At 36.2% G+C, this 18,423-nt stretch overlaps 1 protein-coding gene across 1 annotated transcript in view; it reads right to left on the bottom strand.

The window, feature by feature from the left end:
• Positions 1-18,423, bottom strand: part of LRP1B (LDL receptor related protein 1B) — a 1,467,083-nt gene that overhangs the window by 797,210 nt on the left and 651,450 nt on the right. The window contains exons 8-11 of the mRNA XM_027078335.1: positions 16,187-16,409; positions 12,990-13,161; positions 9,565-9,708; positions 4,046-4,282 (exon numbers count right to left, since the gene is read on the bottom strand). Coding sequence (XP_026934136.1) covers positions 4,046-4,282; positions 9,565-9,708; positions 12,990-13,161; positions 16,187-16,409 — 776 coding nt within the window. The remainder of the gene's footprint in view (positions 1-4,045; positions 4,283-9,564; positions 9,709-12,989; positions 13,162-16,186; positions 16,410-18,423) is intronic.

Here is an 18,423-nt window from a genome sequence, read left to right as displayed (position 1 = left end):
AACCTGCTTCCAACCCAGATGCCAGAGGACCATACAAGGACAGAAAAGAGGTGACACCCCAGTTCCAGGAAGAACCCGCCTATTCCCAGAAGACCAATGCATACACTTCCCCCTCATTAGCCTTCGCCCTTAAAATCTTGCCTTAATTGTCAGTCCCCTGGGCAAGAAGTTGATTTGTGATTAAGATCCCACTTCTCCATTCTCCGGCCATTGAATAATGATTGTGCTGCTTCAATCTCAACTTTGGTTTCATTTTTGGCTCTGCAAACCCAAACAGAAAAGAACCTTCCTTCCCCCTGAGGCAGGGGCTTGGCCAGGCTAGGGTTCAAGTAGGGGATCATAAGACCTAATTTGGTAACAGAATGACTAACCACTTAGTCTATTTTCGCTTGCTGTTGGCATCTTCGTTTATTTCTTTAGAGCACTTACCACGATCTTGTTCATTTATGTGTTTATTTGTTTATTATCTATTTTTCACTATTTGGATGTAAACTAAATATGAAGCTTTGTCCTATTTACTGCAGCATTCCCATCACCTAAAATAGCACCTGGCTCAGGGAAGGCATTCAATGAATATTTATTGACTGGACAAATAAATAAATCAAGTAATTAATTAAAAGAAGTCAAGAGTATAAATTTTACCAGAAATTTTGTCAAAAAATTCTGAAGAGTAAAATACAATAAAGACTGGTAAATGTTTTGTCCTTATAAAAGTCTATTTTTATTAAATCACTAATATGTCTTCATTTCATAGATATTTTCCATAATTACTGAGATATATGTAAGTACTTCAAATGGGCAATTTTCCTTTCTTATTTATTTATGTACCATTTTAGCCCACAATATTACACAAAGATTATGAGATATATCACATTTAGGAAGTTTGCAATAAAACTCTAAGAGAGAAAACAAAAAGAATGAACAGAGATGGGTCTTTTTTTTTTTTTTTTTTTTTTTTTTGATACACGGGCCTCTCACTGTTGTGGCCTCTCCCGTTGCGGAGCACAGGCTCCGGACACGCAGGCTCAGCGGCCATGGCTCATGGGCCCAGCCGCTCCGCGGCACGTGGGACCCTCCCGGACCGGGGCACGAACCCGTGTCCTCTGCATCGGCAGGCGGACTCTCAACCACTGCGCCACCAGGGAAGCCCGGGTCTTTTTTTTTTAATGCTGTTTTTTTCTATATAAAAAGTATCTGAGCTTGTAAAGAATACGTTCAAGATATTTATGTTTTATGTAAAAACAGCAAAATCGTTAAGCCTTCTACTTCAAACTATACACATTTATCTAAGATTCAGAATTTCTACTAAGCTTACAAAATCATTTGTCAAACCAAGCATTACCTCTCAGTCTTCAGGTTAGTTGGTAGACTAGTTAAATGAGTGAATATACATAGAACTTAATTCTTCTGATCCCAAGAATCACGAATTCTCATTTGCCAAATATAAGTTCTGTTTTGACATGCTAATCTCACAGTATAATGTGTATTATTATTCTCCTTATTGGTAAGAAGCAAGATAAACTAATAAGACATTAAGCTGTCCCTTGTATAGGCTAATCAAAATGTTAAATATATTTCAGGTGTAAAAATCGACAGGTTTTCAGAACCTTCCTACTGCCAAAGCAACACGGTACAGATGTGCCTGGCAGTCAAGTGGCCATTAGAACTGACCTCTGTTGCTGTGGTAAAATGCAAAGAACTCCAATGTCACTGACTAGATATGGTTATCAAAGTTAGGATTATTAGCTGGAACATTCAGTCACAGCACAGGAACTGACACTTTTTGAAAAGAGCCCAAGGATCCTGTATATCACATGTCAGTCTAGGTCAAAATTAGAGCAATCCAAATGCATCTACTTAAAATATGCAAGTTTATTGTCCTTCTAAAATTGTCAAGTTCCTCTTATTCGTTATTGGATTACAGAGAAAAGTAGGCAGACAGCCTCTGCCTCATGCAATTTAAAGTAAAACTCTTGACTCTAATTAGACACTCCTTAGGTGGCTAAGTCATGGTGGATTTATATTGCCTTAATCAGTAAACTATAAAAAAAGACAAAAACAGGGATATTTTTCATTTTAGCACTTCATTTGTCGCTTGTGGAAGGTGTATTTTTATCATTAAAGTTTGATTTAAAGTGAACCTGAGTTGAATGAATAATCTTCTCATGCTGTCCCCAATCCCTCTAAAAGACAGGAGAGACCATCATGCATTACTACTCATGCTGTAAATAATTTTAGTCTGTTTCTCTACTTTTATTTTCTCTACTTCCTCCGTCTGATTCACTCTGTACTCCACCACCATATTGATTCTCCTAAAATATCTTTTTTGTTTTGTTGCGGTACGCGGGCCTCTCACTGCTGTAGCCTCTCCCGTTGCGGATTACAGGCTCCGGAGGCACAGGCTCAGCAGCCATGGCTCATGGGCCCAGCCGCTCCGTGGCATGTGGGATCTTCCCGGACTGGGGCACGAACCCGTGTCCCCCGCATCGGCAAGCGGACTCTCAACCACTGCGCCACCACGGAAGCCCCTAAAATATCTTTTTATTCACATTATTCTTTGGCTCAAAAGCATTTCCTCTTACCCCTTCAGGATTTTACCCAAGCCCCTTCACCTCACATTTAAGGCCTTGAATTTCACTACCTTTCGGGATCCACAGCTCCTCTGTCATGATTACCTGTAAACTAAACCTGCAGTAGTGACCCACTTAATGTTCCTCTCATCCTCTTTCTGGAGCATGTGCTTTTTGGTGTTTTGTTTTTTTCTCATGGGATTCCTGGTGCTGAAATATACTCCCCTCCCCTTTAACATTCTTTCCTCAAGATCTAGCCCAAATACTACCTCCTTCACAAAACAGTTCTCTGAGAATCCCCAGATAAAGACACCTCTGCCTTCCTGTGTATTCTTATTACACAGACATTCTCCATTAATCATGTATTTCTCTGGGCCAGCTTTGAACTTATTAAATTAAATGCTGCAGAGCCTTTATATTGAGTTGGCCAAAAAGTTCATTTGGTTTTAAGTAAAAATAAAACACACATCTTTCATTTTCACCAAGACCTTTATTGAACAACGTATTCACTAACCAAATGAACTTTTTAGCCAACCCAATATTTTGGGGGAGTTTATATTATCTCCAAAGGTAGATTATAAACTCCTTGAAGGCAGTAGCCATTTCCTAGCATTTTTTTTAATCTCCTATGATAGCTAGCACAGTGTCCTTCATATAATAAGCATACAATTAATGTCCCTAAATCAAGGATTTTTTAAATATTTGAGAAGCAAACTGTATATACGAGGAAACTGAGGTCCAGAATCATTAGTAACTCGCCTAAAAGTGACTAGCAGCCAGTCGAAGATTGTTTGCGTGATTATTAAAGATGCTTTTTACTTATACCGAAGTTATATTATTTCATTATTGATCTGTTGTTCTAAGCCAAGTAATTTATGAAACTCACTGATCTTAATAAAGTATATGCATATATGTTTACATATTATATATAATAACATAAGTATTTGTAAATAAAAATAGGTATAAACAAAGTTTCTCTGCAGATATTATTTCAAGGGTGACTCTAAAGAACTCAATTGTAATATAACGTCAAAAACAATATGCAAGAATCGTGAGGACAGTGGGAACATTGATCTTTTTAATGAACTTTAAGTGACACGACCAATATTCCAGTGAGAACCAAGTATTACGAAAGTCTCCAATGTCCTGTTAAATCTTATGTTCTACCATATAACACTGTAAACAAATAACTGTAAGTCCACATTTTCCATGAAGGTGGATTAATAGCTCAATTTAATTCCTGTAATACTTATAATGTAGTGGACAATCGCAAGTTCAATTTTATAATGAAGGTTTTAATAAGTCAGTATTTGGAAAACATGTTGAAATAATGTTACTCAAGAAATAAAAATTAACAAATATTTTAAAATCAACAGTAACTTGGGCTCTGGTTAAAGTTAGTTTGACGTACATTGGATTTATCCTTTTAAATAAATGTTTTGTCTCTGGGCAGTTTGATACACATTGTCACTTACCATCTTTCAGGATGGTTTCTCGCTCTGTGCCATCTATCTTCTGCCGGCCAATTAGGAAACTGGTGGTGTCAGCAAAGTAGATATAATTGGTTTCTGCATGAAAATCTAAAGCACGAGGGTTTACCAGATTTTCTATGGGGATCATGTATTCATCAGCTATCTTGGTATTCAAGTCCATTCCTCTAACAATTCCTGGGCGTCCTTTCCCATAAAAGAGGAACAACTCATTCTTTGGTCCTGCAAAAGAAAGATTACAAACATAAACAACCGATGCTGCCTAATCTTCTTTACTCTGCATAATGCCACTGTTTAATTAACTGGCACAATTAACATTTTTTTAAATTCAGTACCAAAAATTAAACCCTAAAATATGCCAAATGCATCTCGATGCAAGAAGGCCAGCTAATTGCATTACTTCAGTTAAAACAGAAATTACTTCTGTGAATAGGTTATATTTAGTTAATTATTCTTTTGCCTGTAACTGTATAGCAAAAACAAGACAGATCCTTGGATAACTTATAACTGTAAAATGGAAATTTATTAAAACATCTGGCACATTTAATTTTACAATTCATTACAATCTATCTAACGTATCTGTAGATACTAACTGTAGCATTCATTATGTTTGACAGTGCTAAAAACTTCAGAATATTTAAAACACACCCCCTCCCTACTCAGAGTTTGCATCTACAGACTGTCAGAAGCAAACAAAAAGAATCACACAGTATGACATAACTTGCATGTGAATATATTATAGTTTGTATAAACGTGATTTTTTTTTTTTAAGAAATGAAATAAAATGCCAGTTACAGTGTCACTTCTTTCTTCATATCTTAATTAGAACGTTAGAGGCTGATGCTGTCTGCCAGTAACTCTTATGTACAACACAGCCTTTATCAAAAACTAAACAAAACAAAAAACTGTGTCCTGGGTTAAAATGCAAGAATCAAGGAAGCTTTTTCTACAGAATGAATGAACTCCTTCAGACTTTTATATGAAACTACATGCAAGGCTCTCACATTATACTTAGTTTAGTGTACATAATTTTGAAAGGAATACTTCATATGGAAAGGAAAACATATTAGGTTTTATTAAGAAAACTGAGAATATATATGACTATTATATTTGGATAACCATACCATAGTGAGATTCTTAGTAAATTAAAATAATTACATTATAAAATTTGGAGGAAAAAAAATAAGTAATTACTCATAAGCTCAACACCCTCCATGCAAACTATATAATCATTTTATATATTTTCTTCCTTGTTTTCTTTTAAAATTAGTGTTAATGAATATTAAATATATATATTTACAAAATGTTAATATTTAAAGAATAAAAAATAAAACAAATCTCATGTACCTAGCATAGATCTTAAGAATATTTCCAGAACATTAGAATGCACACACATGCCCCAAACCCACCCCCCTTCCATCCCAGAGACATCCAGTATCTCTGGTTATATACAATAATATGGTTATTATGTTTACCATGCATTTTTTAGAAGTTTTGCCACATATGTTGTTTGTATTTCCCAACAGTAGACTGTTTAATTTTGCGTGTTTGAATTGCATGTGTGCTATTAATTTTATTCTTATTACATACTTTATATTCATCTATGGTTGTTGCAGTATCATTCATTTTTATTGCTGTATTATATTCCTTGGTGTGACTATTTCAAATTTAATTTATCTAGCTATTTTTCTAATGCGCACTAATATAGAAGAGAATATGTTTTGTATTCTTCTTTTATTACTAAACCTTAGCATTAAGATTATATTCTGTGCTGATCCTTTTCTTTCTTTCTTTCTTTTTTTTTTGGCTGTGTTGGGTCTTCGTTGCTGTGCATGGGCTTTCTCTAGATGCTGTGAGCAGGGGCTACTCTTCGTTGTGGTGGGCGGGCTTCTCACTGTGGTGGCTTCTCTTGTTTCAGAGCACAGGCTCTAGGCATGCAGGCTTCAGTAGTTGTGGCACGTGGGCTCAGTAGTTGTGGCTCGCGGGCTGTAGAGCGCAGACTCCACAGTTGTGGCACATGGGCTTAGTTGCTCCATCGCATGTGGGATCTTCCCAAACCAGGGCTCAAACCCGTGTCCCCTGCGTTGGCAGGCAGATTCTTAACCACTATGCCACCAGGGAAGTCCCTGATCCATTATTTTTGTCTTACATTCCTTCAGTATGATCAATATATGATATTTGCCAAATCATTCCTCAGTTGATTTTATCTTTCCATTATTATAACACTGAGATATGCTTTTTCCCATATCTCTTAGTATACATTTCCAGAAGTGGAATTACTGGGTAAAGAATATTAACATCCCTCTTTCTCATTACCCTCACAATCTCTCAGTGTCTACCTACTTGTTATTTCTTTAAAGATACTACCTTACATTATTATTATTTATTTATTTATTTTGCGGTACGCAGGCCTCTCACTGCTGTGGCCTCTCCCGTTGCGGAGCACAGGCTCTGGTCGCGCAGGCTCAGCGGCCATGGCTCACTTGCCTAGCCGCTCCGCGGCATGTGGGATCTTCCCAGACCGGGGCACGAACCCGTGTCCCCTGCATCGGCAGGCGGACTCTCAACCACTGCGCCACCATGGAATCCCCTATCTTACATTATTTAAAAGTAGATTCATTTGAAAATTAACATTCCTGAGTATTCCCTACCAACATCATATGCATAGATACTTTTGTTTTTTAAAAAATTGGGATCTTATATATGCATTTTACTACTTAACTTTAAAAATTTAACAATACTTTGTTGTGTCATTAAAAGGTCTTCAAAGCATTCTTTTCAATGGCAGCATCATGTTCCCTGCTAGAGAGGCAACATAATATGGTCAGCTACTTATATACTGTAGGATATTTAGATTGCTTCTGGGTTTTTGTTATTATACATACATTTACAATGGATTTCTTTAGTCAAAAGTGGGATAACTTGTTAAAGGATGTTATCAGTTTTATCTCTTTTGTATGTTATTATCTAATGTCTTTCTAAAAGTGGTATCAATTTCCAGTTCTATTAGCAAGGCGTAAGAATGCTGGTTTCACCATATCTCTTCTTGCTAACATTTATTTTTGCTTGTATTTTTAATTGATGCTTTAATTGGTAAACCTGGCACAATACTTCATTGGTTTAATGTATGTGTGTATATGTGTATGTGCACGTGTGCATGTGTATGTATATTTTAAATAAGAATGGTAACTATTTTTCCCATTGTTTTATTCAGTCACTTTTTTCAATCATTCACTACCTGAAGTTTCTTCTAATGTGTTTTCCTATACCATAGACAACTGAAAACTAAAAACTACATTTCACAGACACCGATATAGCCATGGCTCTAGTTTTGATTTAAGTACCTAAAGTCAGATGTACTAGCTTGAGTTTGGAATATAGAAATGAGACCACTTTTGTTGCTTCTGCTGGTATTTATCTGATGGAGAAACTGAATTTTTCCACATCAGTCTTCTTCCTTTCTCTATATCAAGAGACAAGGAAGAGGGTATCTTTTTGTTGTGCTGTGTTTTTTTTTTGTTGTTTTATTTTCCAGTATGACATATTATTTCTGGAGCTAATAGTTTTGGTGCAAACTTCCTAATCCCTAGATCTCAGCTAAGATGGTGTGTTTCTGAAACACCATGTTTGCCATTTGTGGCTTCCCGATGCCCTAACTTCTGATTACCGTAAGTGTTCCAGCTTAAGCCAGGCTAGTTTGTGGTGGTTTTGAGGAAAGTTCCCAAGACCCAGTCTAGAAGCTGCTGCTTCAGGCTTCTCAATGATTTTGTAAGTACCTATTTGTGTTTGATCCTTTCTGCTTAAAATAGCTAGAATTGTTTCTGTTAATTTAAATGTAAATGTACCCTGATTGATCACTACATTAGACATGATTGAAGCTTATGCAACTCTGATCTTATGTTTCTCCACCAAATGTGTGTGTGTATATATGTGTGTGTGTATATGTGTTATATATATGTGTGTGTGTGTATGTGTATACATATATAAATGTACATATACATATATACACACACATGTATATATGTATGCATAAATGTTCATGACTGTATTTTTGCATGACATGCCATCACTTCCCAAGTGGTAACCAGAGCAGTTTAAAGGCTGGGTACACACACACACACACACACACACACACGCACACAAAACTACCCCTATCTTGAGGCTTCTGACACAAAACCTTCAATTATCCAGAGGATTTCTTGAACATGAGAGCTGGTGTCTCTACATTCCTAGCATTTGATACAAAGCTGGACATAAAAAAAAGTACTAAAAGGCATGTATTTTATCACAGTTAAGTCTCTTGGGTTCTCAATTTAAAAATATTTGCACTATGAATTCTAACCACTTAGACTTAAAATTATAACAAATTTAGAGATCTCATTTCATAGTCCTCAGCAAGCATACGATAAGAAAGCAAAAGAGATGGCAGGGCAGTGGTCAGAGAGGGAGCACAGACAAAAATAAATCAAGACAAAATATACACTGTAAAAAGCAGTCATCAGGGGCTTCCCTGGTGGCGCAGTGGTTGAGAGTCCGCCTGCCAATGCAGGGGACACGGGTTCGTGCCCCGGTCCGGGAAGATCCCACATGCCACGGAGCGGCTGGGCCCGTGAGCCATGGCCGCTGAGCCTGCGCGTCCGGAGCCTGTGCTCCGCAACGGGAGAGGCCACAGCAGGGAGAGGCCCGCGTACCTAAAAAAAAAAAAAAAAAAAGCAGTCATCATAATCTTAAAAATTATGGTATTTGTGGGACATCTAAAAACCAACAGTCTCCACATGGACACCATTTCTATGAGGGCCATTAAAACTACATCTGATTATGTGGACCCTGAGTAAAGAACTTAATTAATTTTTGTGTAAAAATTTAAACTTAACAAGAGTAATGTGTGAAAAATATTTATTAGCTTATTCAAATAAAGAATAATTAAGTTATTCTAGCATATTTCAAAAATAAATAAAGATATGTCCAACTACTAGATAACTTTTTAAAAAAATTGTTAAAGAGATTGATATTTAATTAGTATAGCTCCAGTTACTTGGAAAGTGAAATAATGAAATGAATTTCATCCCCAATGCTGGATAAAGTGAAATATTACTTAATGTGGATTTTTGTTGGACTAAACACACCTATTACTAGAGGCAGCATCTTGGTTCAAAAAAGAGAAAATCTGGTTAACCGACGATTCAGGCTCATTAGATCATGAACATTCTTTAGGGAATTAAGGAAAGGATCTTCCTAAAAATCTTCCCTGAAGTACGGTTTCCAAAGATCCATAAATTTAGTGACTCTACAGCCCAATTAGGTTTCTCATTAACATTATCACACACATACAAAAGAGAAAAAACTAAATACTGATTTTGAGAAAAATGGCTTGTACACGTTCACAGGCAAATTTGGCCTGATGATGTCTCACGTTATTACTGATGTTGATGATCCTAATTAATACTAAGAACCCTATTCTGAAGCATTAGCTGCTGGCAAATGTTTGATTTTCAATAACATACTTTTGCATGACCTGCCATCACTTCCCAAGTTGAAGCCAGTCCTGCAGCGACAGGTCCGTGCTTTGTAACTGCTGCTGAGCAGACAGATGTGTGAACATCCCCCTGGCATTCCGTATGGATCCACTTCACATGCATGGCTTCTGACTACAACAAATGAAAAAGAGCATGCTTGAAATTCTCCAAAGACAAGATAATTATGTGCATCAGTATGTTGAAACTTTGACAGTGCAAGAGGAAATCCTAGCAAAAATCTATATACCCAAATATTTTGTATCATAATCAATTGGAAAAGAGTTTAAAACCCAAAAAAGAAAAGGTAGGGATTTGCCAAAATCCTCCTAAGTCTATTTTTTAAAAAAATTCTGAGAAGATAAAATGCTTTTATATTAACCTAAACTGTTTACATGTAAGCAAAATAAAAGTAACATGGTTTTTTGGTACATGCTTATTGTACTTTAAAAAATACACTTTTCTGGCAAATATAAAAAAAATACTGTTAAAATATCCTAGGTTAGGTAGTTAGGCAGAGAAAGGATTTCTTCTGAAATAATCTATTATATGGGCACCTAAATTAGGATAAATTTAGGTGCCCATATAATAGATAGGTGCTTCAGTGATTACCTTTATTGAGAAGTACTGAGATAAATTTTTTTCTTCAATTTTGAGTCCATTGCCATTTGGAGAACCCTTCCACAAAATGAATTTTGTGTGTGTGTGTGTGTATTTGTGTGTGTGACTATAATTGTCAAAAGGAGAAGGCTGAGTCTTCATGTGGAGGTTATGGAATAGAAGGCTGTTGTATGAGTGTAGACAGTGGAGAAGAAACAAAAATAGGAAACGTACTGTATGGAGAGGATGAGAAGAAGAAAGGTCAAAGAGAAAATGCTGTAGTAGGAATAATACCAGTAAGATTTTATGTATTACTGTAATTATATTTCTTTTCAATCACGACTTTCTTGGAATTGTCATGAGTAATATGACAATTTTCTTTTAATATTAAAACTTACATGCTTTCGAAAATTGTGCTATGTTCTTTTTGTATTCTGCATTCTCTAAATGAAAAGATAACTGAAATGTAGTTTAGTTTTTTGCACAAGAGTGTTGCTTTTATTTTCCAGTCTCATCCCATTTCTATACTAGATCACATCTCCTCTTACCTACTTAGCAACTCTCCAGTTTCTCACTGTCCTGTCTTCATTACTTTTGCTCTCTGCATTGGATCATGCCCATCAGCATACAAATGTGCCATTATTTCCACATCTTGGGGGGGGGGGTAAAAAATCCTAATTTTAACCTTAATTCCCACAGCAATCCTTCAATTAGCTCCCCATTTCTCTGCTCCACCTAATATCAACACTTTTCAAAGTTATCCTCGCTCATTTTCTACATTTCTTTCCTTCCTATCTTTCCCAGATCCTTTCTATCCAGACATTCTCTTCACTGCAACCTGCTCTTGTCAGATCCCTATGAGTTTCATGCTGCTAAATCCAATGGCCAATTGAATTTAACAAGCTTCTTCTCAGTCTCCTCTTTTGGTTCTTCCTATTGTCTTTGACTTCTCATTGTTGGAGTGTCCCAGTGTGCTTTATTTGGAACTTTTTTCTTCTCCATCTATAGTTACTTCCTTGGTGACCACAACCATTTTCCTGGCTTTAAATGTCACCTATATGCCAATGACTCTCAAATTGTTTTGTTCAGCTTGGACTTGCCCCTGAACTTCAGACTTATATACTCAAATACCTCCTTGAAATCTCCACCTGAATTTATGACAGAAATTCAAAATAACATGTAAAAATTATACATTTTCTCTTTGCCCCCAGTCTGCTCCAAACTGAGTTTTCTTAATCTCAAAAATAACTCAATTATTCCAGTTGCTCAGCCTAATTGTCATCATTCTTGCCTCTTTTTAAATTTACACCCCACATCAAATCCATTCAGAAATGCTGTTGGCTCTACCTTCAAATAGAATTTCTGAGTCTAACTAGCCACTTTTCACCACCTTCACTACTACCATCTTGGTCCAATCCACCATCATCTCTAACTTTCCACCCTTGTCCCTGACAGCCTATTGTCAATATAGCAGCCATATTGATTCCTTTAAAAAGTCAGTCAGATTATGAGACTCTTCTGCTTAAGGCTTCCTAAGGACTCCCCATCTCACTAAAAGTATAAGCAAAGGTTTTTACAACTGTATGCAGGGCCCTACTTGTTATGGTCCTCCTTCATTTCTCCAGCTTAATTGCCTACTTCTCTTCCTCTTTTCACTCTGCTCCAGACCTATGGGTCTCCTTGTTGCTCCCTAAACAATCCAAGCATGCTCTTCCTCATGGTTTTTGTGTGTGCTCATCTTTCTACCTGCCTCTCTCCTCCTTTAATTACTTAAAGTCTTCATGCAATTTCATCTTCTCAATGGGACTTCCTCTGACCATCCAACATAAAATTGCAAACTACCCCCATTCCTGACACTCATCTGCTTTACCTTTTTCCATAGCACTTACCATCTGCTAATAGAATGATAATTTACTTGGTTTTTTAAAATTATGTCTTCTTTACAACAATGCAAATCTCACAGAGGCAATGATGTTTTGGTCTGTTTTATCACAACTATTTTCTCAACGGACATAGAATAGTTCCTGGCACATAGTAAATGGTCAATGAATAATTGGTGAATTAATAAATCCTAATATAAAACCCTAATAAGGTTACCTACAGAATTCAAAATTTGAATTTCCTGTAAACACAATATGTATATGTGGTAATACATTGCCTAAGCTGAATTTATGTTAATGGTTAGATAATTCTAAATTCGTTTTAATTTGAAGCACAAAAAGATGATGGACATTCGGGTGGTAGTTTTTGTATGTTACATTATTCTATATATGATTGAGCCTAAACTGTATTGATGAACAAGCATCACTAACCTACAATGCAAAGTAGTTAGTGTTTTTGAGGAATACTTAGAAATGTTGTAGCCTTCTCGTTAAAAATTATTTTTTATTTAACATGTGTTAAGGAATGATTGGGATGTTCAGTCAAGAGACCCCAGTGATTGCAATAAAAACTAGACAGATACTGCAAGGAAATCACCTAATTTGAAATGTTTCCCAGAATGCATAAAAAAATTCCCTAAAGTCTTAGCATCTGGGTTTCCTGTATGCATACATCGAGTGCAAGTTCCTTCCTGAATCTAAATCTAGCCGTCATTTTAATTCTATGGTTGTAGAAACAATTCAATAGCAACTGAACAATTTGTCATTTAGACTTGGGAAGGGAGCTCTTTCCATTTTATCATGCAGACATGTACATTTTTGCTATCAAAACAGAGAATTTATGGCTCACCCACTTTAACACCAAACAAAGGCACAAGGACCATATCCCCATTCAGTTTGCCATTGTGAAGGCTATGAAGAAGTCTTGCATCTTACCTATTGGTTGAGTTCTTTTTTGATAGATTCGGATTCCTCGAGCATTTTCCATTTTAATTAATGAATGAATATCAGTGCCATTAAATCGGTTTATCCGTATGATATTGAAGTTATCAGAATTGGTTGCATACAAATAGTCTTCAAACACAGTTATACCAAAAAGATGTTTGACCTATAAAAAGGGGCAAAAATGACTGTGAGTTTTAATTATGTTGCTTTCAACTTGAAAGAAAAAATGATTGCTATTTACTCCTCTGGAAAATTCCCATAGTTGGAGAGTCACAACCATATTATCATTTATCTTCTCTCATAGAATTTGACATTTCACAAATTTAAACTTTTTCTCTGAGAATAAAACATTATGCAGTAGTGGTTAAAGCACTACCCAATGTATGGGAGAGAATTTTATTCATGTTTCATTAAGAAAACATGTTCAGTAGCTACTTTTCAAAGCCTAGTGAGAACCAAACTTTCAAGCATATTCAATAACATGCTTATGGCACTGTTATGTAAAATTTGATATATTTTTGTGGGCTACATTTTCATATAGCCATGGATATGTAGAATCTGTAAAAGGCTTGCTTTACCTGTGAAAGGACTGATGAGAAAACACCTTTGAAAATCCCATTTTTTTAAAATACAGGTTACATTTAGACTAATAGCCCCAGCATGGAAAATAGTAAACAACAAAATCACATATTTGGAATAATTGTAAAGAAAATGTCAGCATTCTACTCAGAAATTGCACTCTTTCTAAAGCCTATTCATAATGAAAATGGAACTCTGAGTTGAGAATAACAATGTTTACTGCTCTCCACGACACTTCACAGTTAACAGTGTAACTCTCCTCCTTGGCACAGGTCTTGGGGACTGTGGGTAAGAATAGACTTCTTGAACTGATGGAAAGCTTCCAGTAAAGCAAAGGAGGAATAAGTATACTGATTTTCTCATACAAAAAGGCACATGCTAGGCACATTGCCTTTGGGCATGCCTTGTAGTATACTCAATTTAAAATGGTTCTGGACCGAGGTATGGTAGATTTGTCCATTGATTTGCCGTACAGATTTTGATGAAAAAGCATTTGTCATTATCGTTTGGCATTATATTGTACTTCTAGTGTACTTTTCGTATAGATTTGTAGTCAAGAGAATTTGAGAAGTTACGCATGGTTTGACTGTAAAAAAAATTTTATATAGAACAAAATCACAAAAATTTCTACTTAGGAAATCATGCCAGTTCTATACCTTAAGCAAAAGCATTTGATTTGCTATCTTTCTAGCTTACATGTCTCTTTATTACTATTCCTGATCCTCTCATAGATGTTGAGTAAAAGAAGACTGGCTTTTCATGCTGTTTTTGGACGTATTTCCTTTCTTCATGTCTAGGCTACAAATGAAAGTTAGGAATTAAGGGGGAGAATCATTCTATGTTAAAGATATCATTCTCAATGTTAGCATTACTCTCCAGTAAGTGTTTGTAGGGGGAGGCATGTGTGTATTTACTAATAATATTTTCCACATAACTGACATCATATTCACTAAATATATCTATGACCCAATTTTGATCTGGGCAATACTTTTTTTTCCTGTAAGAATTACAAGAAAGCTGAAGTCTTCCATTAATTGCCATTTATTTGATGCATGCTTTGCTTAAAGTTTGGGGCCGGTCATCTGGAAGTGTGCGATTGTGGCCTAAACACATTGCTGTCTATGTAATTGCCAATCCAAGCCTCAGGAGAGAAAGGAAGCATGGCTACAGAGGGGGCAACTGGTGAGGGCAGAGAAACACGTTCACACAGTAGCCATCAAATTTTACTCACTGCCTCTCTGCTTTCCTTCAGAAGAGTTTGTTTACCATAAAGTACCTACATTGTTGCCTGGTCTGCTAACTACCCCCAACAAAGGTGGCAGGAGCTTGGTGTGGTGCATAGACCATTCTGCCTACAGGACAAATACAAAATTTTATCTTTGTTGGATTACGTAGTGGCAGAGTAAGCATATGTGTAGGGAACCAGCAAAACACAGGCAATAGAAATGGTTAAAAAAAGGAATAATTAAAAACTTCAGATATTAAAAAGCTTTTAAAAGTAGTCATGGGGAAGATCATTTGAATTCCTCATTCTTGTTTCAAGGTTTAAAATTTTAAATACATATACGTAAAAAGAAGGTCCATCATAATCATTTTAGAGACTAGGTCCTCTGAGGTCATAACTAGACTGCCAAGGAAATCAAAGTTTTAAGGACAGTCAAAGGTGAGAGAAATAAGTGACCTCACCTCTAATATTGGACATTTTTTTTTAACCACCCAGATTAGTGCACTTTTTTTATCTGCCAAGGAAGTGAAAACATTTCATTCTTAACAGCTGATTATAAAGGCAAAGTAACTTTACAGGACAATTACAGAATATTCGTGCCTTGCACTGCAAAAGAAAACAGAGTCACTTATTTCAGCTCCACAGAATGAGAATCTCACAAAAAATTAGTGAGATCAGTGAGGTAAAATTGAATTTAAAAAGGAAACTAGTGAATAAGGTTTATTTCCACTTAGAGATCTCCTTCAGGTGTTTATTGAGTGTTATTTGCAAAAACTTGTAATTCAGCAAGGGGATAACTATACAGATGGGAAAAATTTTGACCTCAGTGCTTTTCACAAAATTCTTATTTTAGGAAGTACCTGAATACAACAGAAGGCAAAATTTAATCCAACCTATTAAAATAATAATGATACTTTTGTGAGCCAGCATATGCATTGTTAGCAGAAAAAATATATATCTCCAATGCCACATGGGACAGATGATAGTTCAGTTTCCTACAAATGAACTACTTAAATTAGTTTTTAGTAAGTAGGTCATATTTACTGTCCTACTCTAATACTTTTCTTTCTTACTAGTGTAGCATTTTGGGTTTCGTTTGTTGTTTTTTGATTTATTTCAGTTGGTTTCCGTTTTGTGTGCTTTTTTCTTTTTTTAATAGAGGGAAAGAGGGGGAGAGAGCCCCCTCCCCTGCCCCATACTATGGAGTACACAGTACACTGTGTAAAGAACATTCTCCCATATAGCAAACACATCGCAGTTTTTATGACCCATTGCAGCTTGACTTCATAAGAAATTTTCAACATTGCAATTTTCAATCTTCTTCCTAGTGTGATACCATCCATTTTATTACCTTAGCTGCATTTCCGAACCAAATTCTACTTACTTGTCTGCCTTGGATGATAGTATGTCTGTTTCTTCCTTGATAGTCCACTACTTCCACATAGTCCAAGTAAAGATCTACCCAGTAAACCAATTTGTTGACTAGGTCTAGTGCCAGTGCAGCTGGCTGCTCTGTCTTGGAATCAATTATCCTTGTTCTGTTCATCCCATCCATGTCACATCGCTCCACTTTGGCCACATTCCCATAGTCAGTAAAGAAAAGTTTTCTGTTGAAAGAAAACTAAATGTTAAAGTGGAAGGAGGGGGGAAGCATATTCAATAGAACCATCTGTAAAAAACAGAACTTTTCCTTCTAATCTATTTCAGTGGTTACATCTGTTAGCTTCCCATAACCATTTCCATATAATATCACTCATAAACAGAGAAATCTGCTAATGAATATTGCAGGGCATGAGGGAGCAGGTTAACTAACAACTGTAAAATTTCCCCAAAATGAATGATTATGATGGGTTTATTTTTGTATTAGGGGAAATGTTTCTTTAAGCTTCATAGAGCCAATACACATATACCGCAGGAGATGTGTACGGCCCATTTGGAATAAGCTTCAGAAATGAACAAAGTCACCAGGCCAGGGTATGTGAGCTATCAGGCTTTATCTTCAACCTGACTTTTCAAATTGCCTGGTAATGCCTGTCTCCTATAAAAGCTATTATGTGGAGCTCAGTGAAGCTATGAGTGGTAGAGAATAGCAAACCTGGAATGGAATTAAGCAGATGGAAAAGCAAATGTGCTATTTGTAACAGTGGAAATAAAATATAAATAATTCCCCCCAAACCAATGCCAAATCCTCCCAAATATTCCCAGTTTATAAAATATCATAAAGCAAATGCAGGCCGTTTCTTTTCATTTTGTCTTTATATAATTTTTGAAGAAAAGGCTGAAAAGCAGTGTTGACTTCTGAGACAATAAATCCTTCTAGGAAGCACAAACAGCGTCTGTCAAAGGTTTATATACCTCCAACGCTTCAGTGTCTAATATTTGATTAGTATTCACAATGTTTAGTAAACACAAATCAATTTCAATTAACCTGACAATATTATAACAAGATCACCTACTCATGAGAGTCAATTACATTTGTAAATGGAAGACCATCTTGCCTTGACTTAAATACAATCTCAAGAATAATCTGATTTCCAGTGACTGAGCAATATTAAGATTACCTAGAGTATAGAATATTTGATTTTACAAACTTGGTGAATTAGTTTTCAGTGACTTTTCTCAACATTGTTGCATCATCTAACAGTATGGGGTATCTTTTAAGCTAAAGAGTACTTAAACTTTAGCTCTTTCTGCTGTGGGAGGTTTTGACTAATTTGTTTCAACATTAATGCGTACTGGTTTGTGACAGTGTGAGCCAGATTTTATTATGAGTATATATTTCCCCAAGTGTTCTTGAAAGATCAATTTATCACAATAAGTTAAAAAATTATTTTCAAATGACATGTCATTCAGGTGAAGAGCTTTCTATTCCAGTGAAGAACAAATAAAAGGGCATATGGTGCTATGTTTTATTGTCATGCTAAATGCTCTGACCTCTACTCCTGCACTAGCTCATTCTCTCTCTCTCTCTCTCATCTCTATCACTATCTCTTCCTGCTTCCATCTTTCATCTCCTCCTTCTTCACTTGTTAATCAGTTTGTTCATAGTTATCTCAAGTTACTGTTACGATTACCTAGTTTCCCTCTTCCTTACCGTAGAACACTGCCCACAATTCCTATTATAAGAAACTCTCTTCCTCACCTCATACCAAAATGCCTGTCCTTTCATAATTTCCTTTTCTGACTGGTCCATTTCACAGAACTGAATAGATGCTGGTGTGCAGGTAGCTTGGCTTTGGGACAGAGAGTTAGAGGCTCTGGCCCACTGTGTATAGCATGTTATGTACAGACTATGTATAGTTAGTCATATGAAGTAGGTGGTTGCACTATCTACAGAGTGCAGAAGAGGAAACATGAGCCTGGAGATGGGAACTTCTCTCAAGTCACATTGAGATGACTTAATTACACGTGATCCTAAAAGGAAAAAAAAGAGGAGTGCCAAGCCAAGAAACTTGGAGGCATGTTGTTGAAGAAAGATGACCAAATAAGATCTGAGGTTATGGTCAAAGAGATAACACAGACTCTTATCGAGGCCTAAGGGTGAAAAGTTCCATGACAGAGAATTGGACTGGCTGGCTGGGTCAATCACTTCCCAAAAATTTTTTAAAAAGGAATACAGAT

The sequence above is a fragment of the Aethalodelphis obliquidens genome, unplaced genomic scaffold, assembly GCF_003676395.1.
Source record: "Aethalodelphis obliquidens isolate GAN/ISIS:26980383/991018 unplaced genomic scaffold, ASM367639v1 scaffold2, whole genome shotgun sequence".
NCBI lineage: Eukaryota > Metazoa > Chordata > Mammalia > Artiodactyla > Delphinidae > Aethalodelphis > Aethalodelphis obliquidens.
The sequence above is the reverse complement of the archived record's forward strand: the minus strand, read 5'-3'. Positions and strand labels throughout refer to the sequence as shown.